Source organism: Chiloscyllium punctatum, chromosome 18 (assembly GCF_047496795.1).
Source record: "Chiloscyllium punctatum isolate Juve2018m chromosome 18, sChiPun1.3, whole genome shotgun sequence".
Lineage (NCBI taxonomy): Eukaryota > Metazoa > Chordata > Chondrichthyes > Orectolobiformes > Hemiscylliidae > Chiloscyllium > Chiloscyllium punctatum.
In genome coordinates this window covers 96,476,225-96,490,445 of record NC_092756.1, presented here as the reverse complement: position 1 = coordinate 96,490,445, position 14,221 = coordinate 96,476,225, and the positions used below count along the sequence as shown (strand labels likewise).

The 14,221-nt window shown below is 44.2% G+C and overlaps 1 protein-coding gene across 3 annotated transcripts in view; it reads right to left on the bottom strand.

The window, feature by feature from the left end:
• Nucleotides 1-5,477: 5,477 nt before the first annotated feature.
• The window catches only part of fuz (fuzzy planar cell polarity protein), a 35,076-nt gene continuing 26,332 nt past the window's right edge, over nt 5,478-14,221 (bottom strand). For all 3 annotated transcript variants that reach the window (XM_072588853.1, XM_072588854.1, XM_072588855.1), the window contains one exon: nt 5,478-8,245. In XM_072588853.1, coding sequence (XP_072444954.1) covers nt 8,043-8,245 — 203 coding nt within the window. In that variant the 3' untranslated portion in view covers nt 5,478-8,042. The remainder of the gene's footprint in view (nt 8,246-14,221) is intronic.

Sequence of the window (14,221 nt, the reverse complement as noted above, 5' to 3'; positions counted from 1 at the left end):
TGTATCATCAGCAAACTTCGCTAGAATGCCCCCAGTCCCTTCATCCAGATCATTAATATATAACGTGAACAGCTGCGGCCCCAACACTGAACCCTGCGGGATACCGCTTGTCACCGGCTGCCATTCTGAAAAAGAACCTTTTATCCTAACTCTCTGCCTTCTGTCAGACAGCCAATCCTCAATCCATACCAGTAACTCACCTCTAACACCATGGGCCCTCACCTTACTCAGCAGCCTCCCATGTGGCACCTTATCAAAGGTCTTTTGGAAGTCTAGATAGACCACATCCACTGGGTTTCCCTGGTCTAACCTACTTGTCACCTCTTCAAAGAATACCAACAGGTTTGTCAGGCACAACCTCCCCTTACTAAATCCATGTTGACTTGTTCTAATCCGACTCTGCTCTTCCAACAATTTAGAAACCTCATCCTTAATGATGGATTCTAGAATTTTACCAACAACAGAGTTTAGGCTAATTGGCCTATAATTTTCCATCTTTTGTCTTGATCCTTTCTTGAACAAGGGGGTTACAACAGCAATCTTCCAATCATCCAGGACTGTCCCTGACTCCAGTGACTTTTGAAAGATCTCAACCAATGCCTCCACTGTTTCCTCAGCCAACTCCCTCAGAACTCTAGGATGTAGCCCATCGGGACCAGGAGATTTATCACTTTTAAGACCTTTTAGCTTTTCTAGCACTTTCTCTTTTGTAATAGCAACCATACTCAACTCAGCCCCCTGACTCCCTTTAATTGTTGGGATATTACTCAGGTCTTCCACTGTGAACACTGACATAAAGTACTTGTTAAGTTCTCCTGCTATTTCCTTATCTCCCATCACTAGGCTTCCAGCATCAGTTTGAAGTGGCCCAATGTCTACTTTTGCCTGTTGTTTGTTTCTTATGTATTGAAAGAAGCTTTTACTATCATTTCTAATATTACTGGCTAGCCTACATTCATATTTGATCATCTCCTTCCTTATTTCTCTCTTTGTTATCCTCTGTTTTTGTAGCCTTCCCAATCTTCTGATTTCCCAGTGCTCTTGGCCACTTTATAGGATCTCTCTTTTTCTTTAATACATTTCCTGACTTCCTTTGTCAGCCATGGCTGTCTAATCTCTCCCTGGATAATCTTTCTTTTCTTGGGGATGAACCTCTGTGCAGTGTCCTCAATTATACCCACAAACTCCTGCCATTTTTGCTCTACTGTCCTCCCCCCTAGGCTCTGCTTCCAGTCTATTTTTGTCAGTTCCTTTCTCATGCCCTCATAATGACCTTTATTTAACTGTAACACCATTACATCCGATTTTGCCTTCTCTTTCAAACTGCAGACTGAACTCTACCATATTATGATCGCTGCTTCCTAAGTGTTCCCTTACTGTAAGATTTTTTATAAAGTCTGGTTCATTACATAGCACTAGGTCCAGAATAGCCTGCTCCCTTGTGGGCTCCATGACAAGCTGTTCCATCCTGTAAGCATTCCATGAATTTCCTTTCTTTGGATCCATATCTAGAGCTACAGGATAAAATCACCATCATCTTACCAGACCATGGGGCTGTTTTCTCATTACAGACAGATAACTGGTGGGGGTTTAACTGGATGGTCGTCTCACCTCAGATGAGGGAAGTAGTTGAGAAGAAAGGACCCTTTATCATAACTTCAACCAGAGCAGAAACTAAACCTATGCTGTTAGTGTTAGTCTGCACTGCAAGCCAGCCATCCAGAACCCCTGTATCTAAAGCGAGGGGTCATAGATGAAAAACAAGAGGTGAGAAATTTTTATTTTTATCTCTGAGAGTGGAGAGTCTTTGGAATTCCCTTCCTCAAAAAGCAGTGGATGCAGAATCTGTAACTATTTTGAAGGCAGAGGTAGATTCTTGATGACTGGGGGATGAAAGATTATTGGGGGCTATGCACAAATGCAGAATTTTGGATCAAATCTGATCAGCCATTATTGAATAGCAGAGCATGCTCAAAGGACAGAGTGGTCTACTCATGTTTCTTGATCGTATATATTGTTGGATGTTCTGAAGTTGGCTTGTTGGATTATCTCTGGTTGGCATTTGAGGTAGAGGCCCTTTGTCTGGGTCTAACCTGCTCTTCTATCATTTTCTTTTTCTCAAAAATTTCATTGTTGACTTAAGTGGCTCAGTTGATAAGTTTTATGCAGTAGGCGTATAAGATGAAGTCCTCCACAAGATGACTTCACTCACAGGATTCCCAGAACAAGAGGCCAGAAAAAATAACAGCCACTAACGATGTGAAACTCCTTCACCAAAGAAGCGTGGAGAGAATATTGGATGCGCTACCACAGCACATTACTGAGTTGAATAGAAAAGACGTATTAGTGAGGAGGTTAGGAAAGCAGGGAGGGAGAAAGTAATAGAAGAACATAAGGACTGGGAGCTGGGATAGGCCATTTGGCCCTGCTCTGCCATTTAATATGGTCACGGCTGATCTCATTTGGGCCTCAGCTCTATTTTTCTGTCTGTTCTCCATAACCCTTCAACCAATAACTAATTTAAAAAATCTATTTCCCCCTTCAATTTATTCTATGTCCCAGCATCCACTGCACACTGGGGTAATGAATTCCATAGAATTTAGTCATTTCTCCTCATCTCTCTTTTAAATCAGTCGCTCCTTATCCTAAATTGATGGCCTTGTGTTCTCGATTACCCCATGTGACAAAACATCCCTTCTCCATCAACTTTGGTACTTTATACGCAATTAGATTTCCTCTCACTCTCTCAAACTCCAGAGAGTACAGGCCTAAACTGCTCAATCTCTCGTCAGAAGATAAAATCTTCACTTATGGAATCAATTGTGGTGTACCTCCCCTGAACGGTCTCCAATCCAACATCACCCCTCCTACATTAAGGGGACTAAAATTGTGTGCAGTGCTCTAGGTGGCAGTCTCACTAAAGTCTTGTACAGTTGCAGCTGTAGTTACACTTACACTTCCTTACTTCTATACTCTATCCCTTCAGCAATAAATGCCAAAATTCCATTTGCCTTCCTTATTAGCTATTGTATCTGCACACTAGTTTTCTGTCTTCCATGAGAACACCCAGATTCCTCTGCATTGAAACACTGAAATGTCTCTCTATTTAGATAATAAGTTACCTATTTATTCATCTGACTAAACTGGATAACTTCTCACTTATCCAGTAGTAGAAAGTGAGGTCTGCAGATCAGAGTCAAGAGTGTGGTGCTGGAAAAGCACAGCAGGTCAGGCAGCATCCGAGGAGCAGGGGCATCGACATTTCGAGCATAAGCCCTTCCATCAGGATTGAGGTTTATGGACCAAGAAGACTGGGAGATAAATGGGAGGGGGTGGGGATGGGGCTGCGGGAAGGTAGCTGAGTGCACGATAGGTAGGTGAAGGTGATAGGTCGGAGAGGAGGGTGGAACGGATAGATGGGAAGGAAGATGGATAGGTAGGCCAAGTCAAGAGGGTAGTGCCAAGTTGGAAGGTTGGATCTGGGAAAAGGTGGGGGGAAGGGTAATGAGGAAACTGGTGAAGTCCACATTAATCCCGCGTGGTTGGAGGGACCCAAGGTGGAAGATGAGGAGTTTTTCCTCCAGGGTTTGGTAATGGCCACTTATCCAGGTTAAACTTTACCTGTTAAACATTGGCCCATTCACCTAATTTCTCCATATTGATTTGTAAAGTTCTTATTTCTTCACTGCAACTTACTTTCCCCACCTAGTTTAGCTTCATCTATTGTACTTTCTAGGAGCAAGTTACTGCAGATGCTGAAATCTGAACTGAAAGCAAAACGTGCTGGAGATCTCAGTGGGTCAGGCAGCATCAATGGAGAGAATGCAAGCTATCGTTTTGAGTCCAGATGACTCTTCATCAGAGTTGAAGTGAAGGGCGGAGGGAGCAGCATTTATGCAATAGTTGAGTAGAGTGGGTTGGAGTGCTGGAGGAGAAAGGATGTTGATAGTTCAGATTAAGTGATTGGAATTTTTATCGTATTATCTGTCCCGGCATCCAAATCATTAATATAAATTGTAAGTACAGTATTTGTACATCGTAAATATGTCATTAGGATTAGAGAAAAGAAAAAAAGGAGGGAAACTTAAGTTGAAATATATATACTGGCACTAGCTAGTTATGCCAAAGAGTCCATTTCCATGCTGTGTTCCTGTAATGTTATGCAACTGTTACTACATTTTCCCATTAGCAAATTCTTTAGAAATTGGGTAATCTTGTATGCAATAAAATCCCACTGTAATGCTCTGGATCATAGTCCTGAAACAGAGATGCCAGAGAATGAAGTAGCTCTACTTTTTATATTTGATTTCTGCAGGAGACACTCTGCAGGGAGACAGTCAGACAGTGATAACAGACACACCACCTTCTCTCAAAATGTTCAGGCTGAGAGAGTAGCTGCTATCTCACCAAATGTATGCATTTTTTCACACGAGCATTCACAGTAAAGGCCAGCATTCCTAAGCTGATTAGTTTTAACAGAAGAAATCTGATTTCCTTCTCAGTAAATCATGTGTCACAAAACAGTAAAATAACAAACTGCTAATCCAGAGAAGAAACCTAAACCATGAATGTTTTGATTAATTCAATGACCTTAAAGAAAGGTAATTGTAAATATGTTACAAGCTGACAGCTACCTGCTCTGAATTGGTTATTCAATGCTTTTGTACCTCAACCGGTGTAATCATGTCTCTACCTTGCTGAGTACTTACTGGCCCACACTTCCTAATTGTAATTCCAAATTCCAAGAAAGACTAGTCTGAGCAGGTAACTGATATTGAGTCACAGGCCAAAGGTTGCAACTTTACAAATGGGCCACAGTGAGAGCCCTCAAATAGTAACAAGGAGGGAACTTTATTCTGCACACAACCCATGCTGGGAGTGTTGATAAAACTCTATACTTTCCACATCACTGTACCTAATCCCATGCTGCACCTGCTCTGAACTTTGGAGACTGTGCAGAGAGCTATGCTGTGTATCTAACCTTGTGTCCACGAGTGTTTGATGGGGACAGTGTATGGGGAGCTTTGTACAGAACAACCTCAATTATCTGAACAAGATGGGCAGGGAGTGTTTTGTTCGGGTAACGTTTTTATGGGACCTTGAGATCTTGTTCAGATAATACAAAATTTGGATATTGACGTTTGGATGACAGAGGTTGTTCTGTATTCACTTTAAATGATTAAAGAGAGCTGTGCTCTGTATCTAACACCATGTTGTCCCTCTCCTGGGGACAGCATGGAAGCAGCTTTAATTTCAGTTTAAAAGAATAGAGAGCTTAACTCCATGTTTAATCCTTTGCTGTCCCTGTCCTGAATGTTTGATAGGAAACTTTATTCTGTATCTAGCCCAGTGCTGAATCTGTCCCAGGAGTGTTTGATGGGGACAGTGTGAATGGAGCTTTAATTCTTGTTTATTTAGTAAAAAGAGAGGAGCATGGAAACAGAACAACCAAGAAAAAGCATTTGAGGTAATTTAGATTAAAGTTTATTATAAGTACACTCAAAAGATAACACACAGATGAAGTCATTAACTTACATGGGTGTTAACCACCCTGATTCGTCATTACTTATTTTTACAAAATTCTCCATCTGTCCTTTTTTATTAGGATCCCTGCAGTGCAAAAACAGGCCCTTTGGCCCAACAAGTCCACACCGACCCTCCGAATAGTAACCCACCCTGACCCATTCCCCTACCCTATTACTCTACATTTACCCCTAATGCACAGAACCTAAACATCCCTGAACCCTATGGGCAATTTAGTATGACCAATTCACCTAACCTGCACATCTTTGTATCATGAGAGGAACCTGGAGCACCCAGAGGAAACCCACGCATTCATGGGGGAGAATGTGCAAACTCTACACAGACAGTCACCCAAGGCTGGAATCGAACCCGGGTCCCTGGTGCTTGAGGCAGCAGTGTTAACCACTGAGTCACCGTTCCACCCATATGTGGGGATAGGCCGTGTGAGTGTAAGGCGGTGACACTGATGTGGATCTCTGTCCTTGTCCAAGATTCCACTGCCATTAATCTACTCCTCTGCCATCTTGCATGATCCAGAACTGATAGCCTTGAGAAAATGTGGCCACTGGTGGTATCTCTCCAGCACGGGAGCTACGCAGACCAATGTAGTGCATTGATCTATAAACTCAGACTACATATCTGTCCAGCACAGGGAGCTACCAGCCTAGTAACAACCTGACTCAGACATGACTACGATTTGAAAGGGGCCGGGCAGGGGGGAACAACAGTCAGAAGAGGCCCAACATGACAGTGCTTTCAGCTGTTCTGCCAACCAGCTGGTTGCTCTAGCATTGGGAATTCCATAAGCTTTCATTGGATAAGACCCAGGATCAACTTTAACAAATCACTTTCGCTTTCCTTTCTTGTCTTTAAGAGTTGAAGAGCACCCACTGTGCCAGAACACACAACAGTACAGCACAACAACGGACCCTCCGGCCCACAATGTTGTGCCAAACAAGATGCCAAATTAAATTAATCCCTTCTGCCTGCCCTTGTTTCATAACCCCTCCATTCCCTGTATATTAATGTGCTTATGTAAAGTCCCATAAACATCCCTATTGTATCTGCCTCCACCACACTCCTGCCAATATGTTTTAGACGCTTAACACTACAAAAAAAAAAGGTCCCTCACCTCTTTGAACTTTCCCCCTTTTACCTTAAATGCATGCCCCCTGGTATTAGACTTTTCAACTCTGGGAAGAAGATTCTGCCTATCAACCCTATCATTGCACCTCCTGATTTTATAGCCTTCTATTAAGTCTCCCCTCAGCCTTTGCTACTCCAGAGAAAACAACCCGAGTTTTTCTAGCCTCTCCTTATACCCGCTAGTCCAGGCTGCCTCCTGGTAAACTCTTTCGCACTTTCTCCAAAGTTCTTTTTCCTTGTAGGATGGTTCATCAACCTCTTCCCTTCTCACACCCACATCAAGTGAGAGAGAGCTATTTGCCAGAGTGGCCCACTCAAACCTCTCTGCCCCCTTGTCTTTGCTTTTCTGAAAAGGACCACTTCATAAGTTATCCAACAGGATGAAAGCAGTTTCCCCATGTGGCCTTCCTAACCCTGTCACTACACACCATAGATGGGAGTGTGGTCACTGCCATGCAAGTGAGCCCACAGCGGACGTTCCTGAGCCTTTCTTCAAGGCCCCAAGGGATCCTTCTATATCCGTCACAAATTCACCTGCACCTCCACACACATCATTTACTGCATCCGCTGCACCCGATGTGGATTGGATCTACATTGGACAGACAGGCCACCTACTTGGTGAATGTTTCAGAGAACACCTCTGGGACACCGGACCGACCAACCCAACCGCCCTGTGGCTGAACACTTCAACTCCCCCTCCCACTCCGCCAAGGACATGCAGGTCCTTGGCCCCCTCCATTGCCAGACCATAGCAACACGACGCCTGGAGGAAGAGCGCCTCATCTTCCGCCTAGGAACCCTCCAACCACACGGGATGAATGTAGATTCCTCCAGCTTCCTCATTTCCCCTCCCCCCACCTTTTCTCAGTCCCAACCCTCGGAGTCAGCACCGCCTTCTTAACCTGCAATCTTCCTCCCGACCTCTCCGCCCCCAACCCCTCTCCGGCCTATCACTCTCACCTTAACCTCCTTCCACCTATTGCATTCCCAATGCCCCTCCCCCAAGTCCCTCCTCCCTACCTTTTATCTTAGCCTGCTTGGAACACCTCCCTCATTCCTGAAGAAGGGCTCATGCCCGAAACGTCGATTCTCCTGCTCCTTGGATGCTGCCTGACCTGCTGCGCTTTTCCAGCAACACATTTTTCAGCCCTGGTGTTTCTTCACAAACATCAACAAGGAAAGCTGCTAGTTTCTCTCCTTTCAAATTCAAAGGAACCGGGAGGATTGACTAGTTGGGCTGCTCTCACTTCTCATCACTGAGGGAGAGATAGCATTATTCAGGGCAGGTGGACTGTTCAATTGTCGCCCTAAAGGACGAGGTGTCAGCTACTTTCCTCTGAATGCTGCAAGTCAGGAATGCAGGCTCATGCAACTCAGAAAGGAAGCTCCTTTGTCAGTAGGTTGATGGTTTTGGTTGCGATGTTTCGCAGCGCGAAGGTCGGAGTATCTGATGTGAAGATTAAGAAAAGCTGGTGCTGCTGAGTCTGGATGGCATAGCACTTGTGGTCATCAGCAGCAATGTAGCACTCCGCTGGAGAATGGGTGAAGCCAGTGTGGAATTCCTCATGGAGAGGCGCTGAGATGAGAATTAGATTAGATTAGATTAGATTCCCTACAGTGTGGAAACAGGCCCTTCAGCCTAACAAGTCCACACCGACCCTCCGAAGAGTAAACCACCCAGACCCATTTCCCTCTTCACTAAAGCACCTAACACTATGGGCAATTTATCATGGCCAATCCACCCTAACCTGCACACCTTTGGATGAAAAAAAAATCTTTGGACTGTGGGCGGAAACTGGAGCACCCGGAGGGAATCCACACCGACACAGGGAAAATGTGTAAACTCCACACAGACAGTCACCCCAGGCTGGAATCGAACCTGGGACCTGGTGCTGTGAGGCAGCAGTGCTAACCACTGAGTCACCGTGCTGCCCCTATAAGATTAGACAATAAGAATCCGAGTATGGTGAAGAAACAACAGGATCCCAGACTCAACTACACAAATCAAGAAAGGTTAACTAAGACCATTTAAAAATGGCCAATGAGATTCATTTTCAGAAGGACAGAATTAAGATGATGACAAGTCTTGGTTAGACCACATGATGTACTATTAACAGTTCTGGTCTCCATATTCTCATAAATATACTGAGGGATTGACAAAGGTGTCAATATAATTCATAGGAAGAAAACATTAACTGAAAGGATATATCCATTAAGAAAGAGTGAACAGCCTATGCTGCGTTCCTCTGAAAAACAGAAGGCAAAGGGATGGATATTCTCGAGAGGACTTAAAGATAAATTGAAGATAATGAAAGGATTTGAGGGGATAGACTCTGAGAAAACTGCTTAGGCATTTGTCCAATGCTTCAGTACCTTGTATTTATGACCTAACATTAGGCAAACAAACTTACCTATATATCCAATTAGGAATTCAGAAAACTTATTTAGCACAGGACTCACTACCACAGAGAACAGCTGAGGCAAATTCCAGAAAAGTGTATTATTAGAGTCAAAAGGTTAACTGTTTGTGTCTTCACAGACTTCTGCTACCAACTGTGACTAAGGAACCTGCCATTTCTGTCCCTGCCTCTGGTAAAGCCACATTTAAGAGAAGGAGCTGGATAAACAGAAGGAAGTGTTGATAGAGTTGGGGGAACCTCACATTGACCATAAATACTAGCGTGAATCACTGAGGCCGAATGGCCAGTTTCTTAAAAGTAGACCCCATGTAGCACCGATAATACCACAGCTTCGACTTGGACAGGTGTATTCAACACAGCAAAATATCTGAATTTCACTGAGGGCAGGAAGTGCGGTATCAGACATCATTTTCAAAAGGAAAAAACAGTCAAGGACAGTAGAACATTCATCGTACAGAATCATAGAACAACTACAGTATGGAAAGAGGCTATTTGGCCTATACACTCTGCACTAACCCTCCAAAGGGTATCCCACCCAAACCCAAGCCCCTACCCTATCCCTGTAACTCTGCATTTCTAATGGCTAATCCACCCTAACCTGCACATCTTTGGACTGTGGGAGGAAACCGGACCACCCAGCAGAAATCCACCCAGACACTGGGAAAACGTACAAACTTCACACAGATAGGCACCAGAGGCTGAAATCAAACTGGAGTCACTGGCGCGGAGAGTCCCTGGCATTGCGAACCACAGCGCCACCGTCACGTAGGATATAGAAATAGAAATTACTGGGCTAGAATAAGAAAATCCATTTGGCCAAAATGACCAGTGGCTGGCAAGAAAGCAAAAAATATAAACACAATGCATATTCATCAAGCATTTATAAGGAAGAAAATGACTCCCTTGAGGATTTAAGAAGAAATTAATGTTTTAATGAAAGGCGACCTGAAAGCCCCAGTCTGATTCCATATCTGTGCTAGAGCCCAATTTCTGATTGAAAACAGGGAGCAATGATGGGGAGGAAGGGAAATTACTGTACGAGTGTCATAGAGATGTACAGCATGGAAACAGACCCTTCGGTCCAACCGATCCATGCTGACCAGATATCCCAATCCAATCTAGTCCCACCTGCCAGCACCCGGCCCATATCCCTCCAAACCCTTCCTATTCATATACCCATCCAAATGCCTCTTAGATGTTGCAAATGTACCAGCTTCCACCACTTCCTCTAGCAGCTCATTCCATACATGTACCACCCTCTGCGTGAAAAAAATTGCCCCTTAGGTCTCTTTTATATCTTTTTCCTCTCACCCTAAACCTATGCCCTCAAGTTCTGGACTCCCCTACCCCAGGGAAAAGACTGTGCCTATTTACCCTATCCATGCCCCTCATAATTTTGTAAACCACTATAAGGTCACTCCTCAGCCTCCAACACTCCAGGAAAAACAGCCCCAGCCTGTTCAGCCTCTCCCTGTAGCTCAGATCCTCCAACCCTGACAACATCCTTGTAAGTCTTTTCTGAACCCTTTCAAGTTTCAAAACATCGTTCCAATAGGAAGGAGACCAGAATTGCACGCGATATTCCAACAGTGGCCTAACCAGTGTCCTGTACAGCCGCAACATGACCTCCCAACTCCTGTACTCAATATTCTGATCAATAAAGGAAAGCATACAAAACACCTTCTTCACTATCCTATCTACCTGCGACTCCACTTTCAAGGAGCTATGAACCTGCATTCCAAGGTCTCTTTGTTCAGCAACACTCCACAGGACCTTACCATTAAGTGTATAATTCCTACTAAGATTTGCTTTCCCAAAATGCAGCACCTCGCTTTTATTGGAATTAAACTCCATCTGCCACTTCTCAGCCCATCGGCCCATTTGGTCCAGATCCTGTTGTAATCTGAGGTAACCCTCTTCGCTTCCACTACACCTCCAAATTTTGGTGTCATCTGCAAACATATTAACTGTACCTCTTATGCTCGCATCCAAATCATTTCTGTAAATGACAAAAAGTAGAGGGCCCAGCACCGATCCTTGTGGCACTCTACTGGTCACAGGCCTCCAGTCTGAAAAACAACCCTCCACCACCACCCTCTGTCTTCTACCTTTGAGCCAGTTCTGTATCCAAATGGCTAGTTCTCCCTGTATTCCATGAGATCTAACCTTGCTAATTAGTATCCCATGGGGAACCTTGTCGAATGCCTTACTGAAGTCTATGCAGATCACATCTACTACTCTGCCCTAATCAATTCTCTTTGTTACTTCTTCAAAAAAACTCAATCAAGTTTGTGAGACATGATTTCCCACGCACAAAGCCATGTTGACTATCCCGAATCAGTCCTTGCCTTTCCAAATACATGTACATCCTGTCCCTCAGGATTCCCTCCAACAACTTGCCCACCACCGAGGTCAGGCTCACCAGTCTATAGTTTCCTGGCCTGTCTTTACTGCCCTTCTTAAACAGTGGCACGTTTGCCAACCTCCAGTCTTCTGGCACCTCACCTGTGACTATTGATGATACAAATATCTCAGCAAGAGGCCCAGCAATCACTTCCCTAGCTTCCCACAGGGTTTGCGGGTACACCTAATCAGGTCCTGGGGATTTATCCACCTTTAGTTGTTTCAAGACATCCAGCACTTCCTCCTCTGTAATCTGGACATTTTGCAAGATGTCACCGTCTATTTCCCTACAGTCTATATCTTCCATATCCTTTTCCACAGTAAATACTGATGCAAAATATTCATTTAGTATCTCCCCCATTTTCTGTGGCTCCGTACAAAGGCCACCTTGCTGATCTTTGAGGGGCCCTATTCGCTCCCTAGTTACCCTTTTGTCCTTAATATATTTGTTAAAACCCTTTGGATTCTCCTTAATTCTATTTGCCAAAGCTATCTCATGTCCCCATTTTGCCCTCCTGATTTCCCTCTTAAGTATACACCTACTGCCTTTATACTCTTCTAAGGATTCACTCGATCTATCCTGTCTATACCTGACATACACTTCCTTCTTTTTCTAACCAAACCCTCAATTTCTTTAGTCATCCAGCATTCCCTATACCTACCAGCCTTCCCTTTCACCCTGACAGGAATATACTTTCTCTGGATTCTTTTATCTCATTTTTGAAGGCTTCCCATTTTCCAGCCGTCCCTTTACCTGCGAACATCTGCCTCCAATCAGCTTTCGAAAGTTCTTGCCTAATACCATCAAAATTGGCCTTTCTCCAATTTAGAACTTCAACTTTTGGATCTGATCTATCCTTTTCCATCACTATTTTAAATCTAATAGAATTATGGTCACTGGCCCCAAAGTGCTCCCCCACTGATACCTCAGTCATCTGCCCTGACTTATTTCCCAAGAGTTGGTCAAGTTTTGCACCTTCTCTTGTAGGTACATCCACATACTGAATCAGAAAATGGTCTTGTACACACTTAAGAAATTCCTCTCCATCTAAACCTTCAGCACTATGACAGTCCCAGTCGATGCTTGGAAAGTTAAAATCCCCTACCATAACAACCCTATTATTCTAACAGATAGCTGAGATTACAAGTTTGTTTCTCAATTTCCCTCTGACTATTTGGGGGGGGGGGGGGGGGAATCTATAATACAATCCTAATAAGGTGATCATCCCTTTGTTATTTCTCAGTTCCACCCAAATAACTTCCCTGGATGTATTTCCGGGAATATCCTCCCTCAGCACAGCTGGAATGCTATCCCTCATCAAAAATGCCACTTCCCCTCCTCCCTTTCTATCCTTCCTGTAGCATTTGTATCCTGCCCATCCCTGAGCCATGTTTCCGTAATTGCTATGATATCCCAGTCCCATTTTCCTAACCATGCCCTGAGTTCATCTGCCTTCCCTGTTAGGCCCCTTGCATTGAAATTAATGCAGTTTAATTTATTAGTCCTACCTTGCCCCCGCCTGCCCCGACTGTTTGACTCACTTCTGTTCTCAGCTGTACCTGTCTCAGATTGATCTCTTTCCTCACTATCTCCCTAGGTCCACCTCCCCCACCTTACTAGTTTAAATCTTCCCAAGCAGTTCGAGCAAATTTCCCTTCCAGTACATTAGTCCCCTTCCAATTTAGGTGCAATCCGTCCTTCCTGTACAGGTCACTTCTACCCCAAAAGAGATTCCAATGATCCAAAAATGTGAATCCTTCTCCCATACACCAGCTCCTCAGCCATGCATTCATCTGCTCTATCCTCCTATTACTGCCCTCACTAGCTCGTAGCACCGGGAGTAATCCAGATATTACTACCCTTGAGGACCTCCTTTTTAAATTCCTGCCTAACTCTCTGTAATCTCCTGTCAGAGTCTCAACCTTTTCCCTTCCAATGTCGTTGGTTCCAATCTGGACAATGACCTCCTGCTGGCCCCTCTTCCCCCGTGAGAACATTCTGCACCCTCTCTGAGACATCCTTGATCCTGGCACCAGGGAAACAACACATCATTCTGCTTTTTCTCTGCTGGCCACAGAAACGTCTGTCTGTACCTCTGACTACAGAATCCCCTAACACAATTGATCTCTTGGAAGCAGACGTACCCCTCATTGCATTAGAGCCAGTCTCAATACCAGACACTTGGCTGTTCGTGCTACGTTTCCCTGAGAATCCATCACCCCCTACATTTTCCAAAACAGCATACTTGTTTGAAATGGGTATATCCACAAAAGACTCCTGCCCTAGGTGCCGACCTGTCTCAGCCTTCCTGGAGTTAACCCATCTATGTGACTGTATTGGAGACATTCCCCCCCATCCTATAGCTGCCATCCATCACATACTGTTGCAAATTCCTCATCGCTTCTATCTGTCTCTCCAACCGATCCACTCGATCTGATAAGATTCGCATCCAACAGCATTTATGGCAGATATATTTCGCAGTAACCCTTAAACTCTCTTTAAACTCCCACATCTGACAAGAAGTACATATCACTGCAAACGCCATTTTTGCTCCTTCATCTACAGACCCAGAAAATAACACCATCTTATTCCTCTACAAACACTGCCTCAGGTTAAAATATAAGCCATAGCTATTAATTTAAGTTTAATCAAGAGACTTATCTCCAAAAACATATAATCAACCAAGAATCCACTATACTCACTACTGCAGCCTCTCTCTTGGACAGAC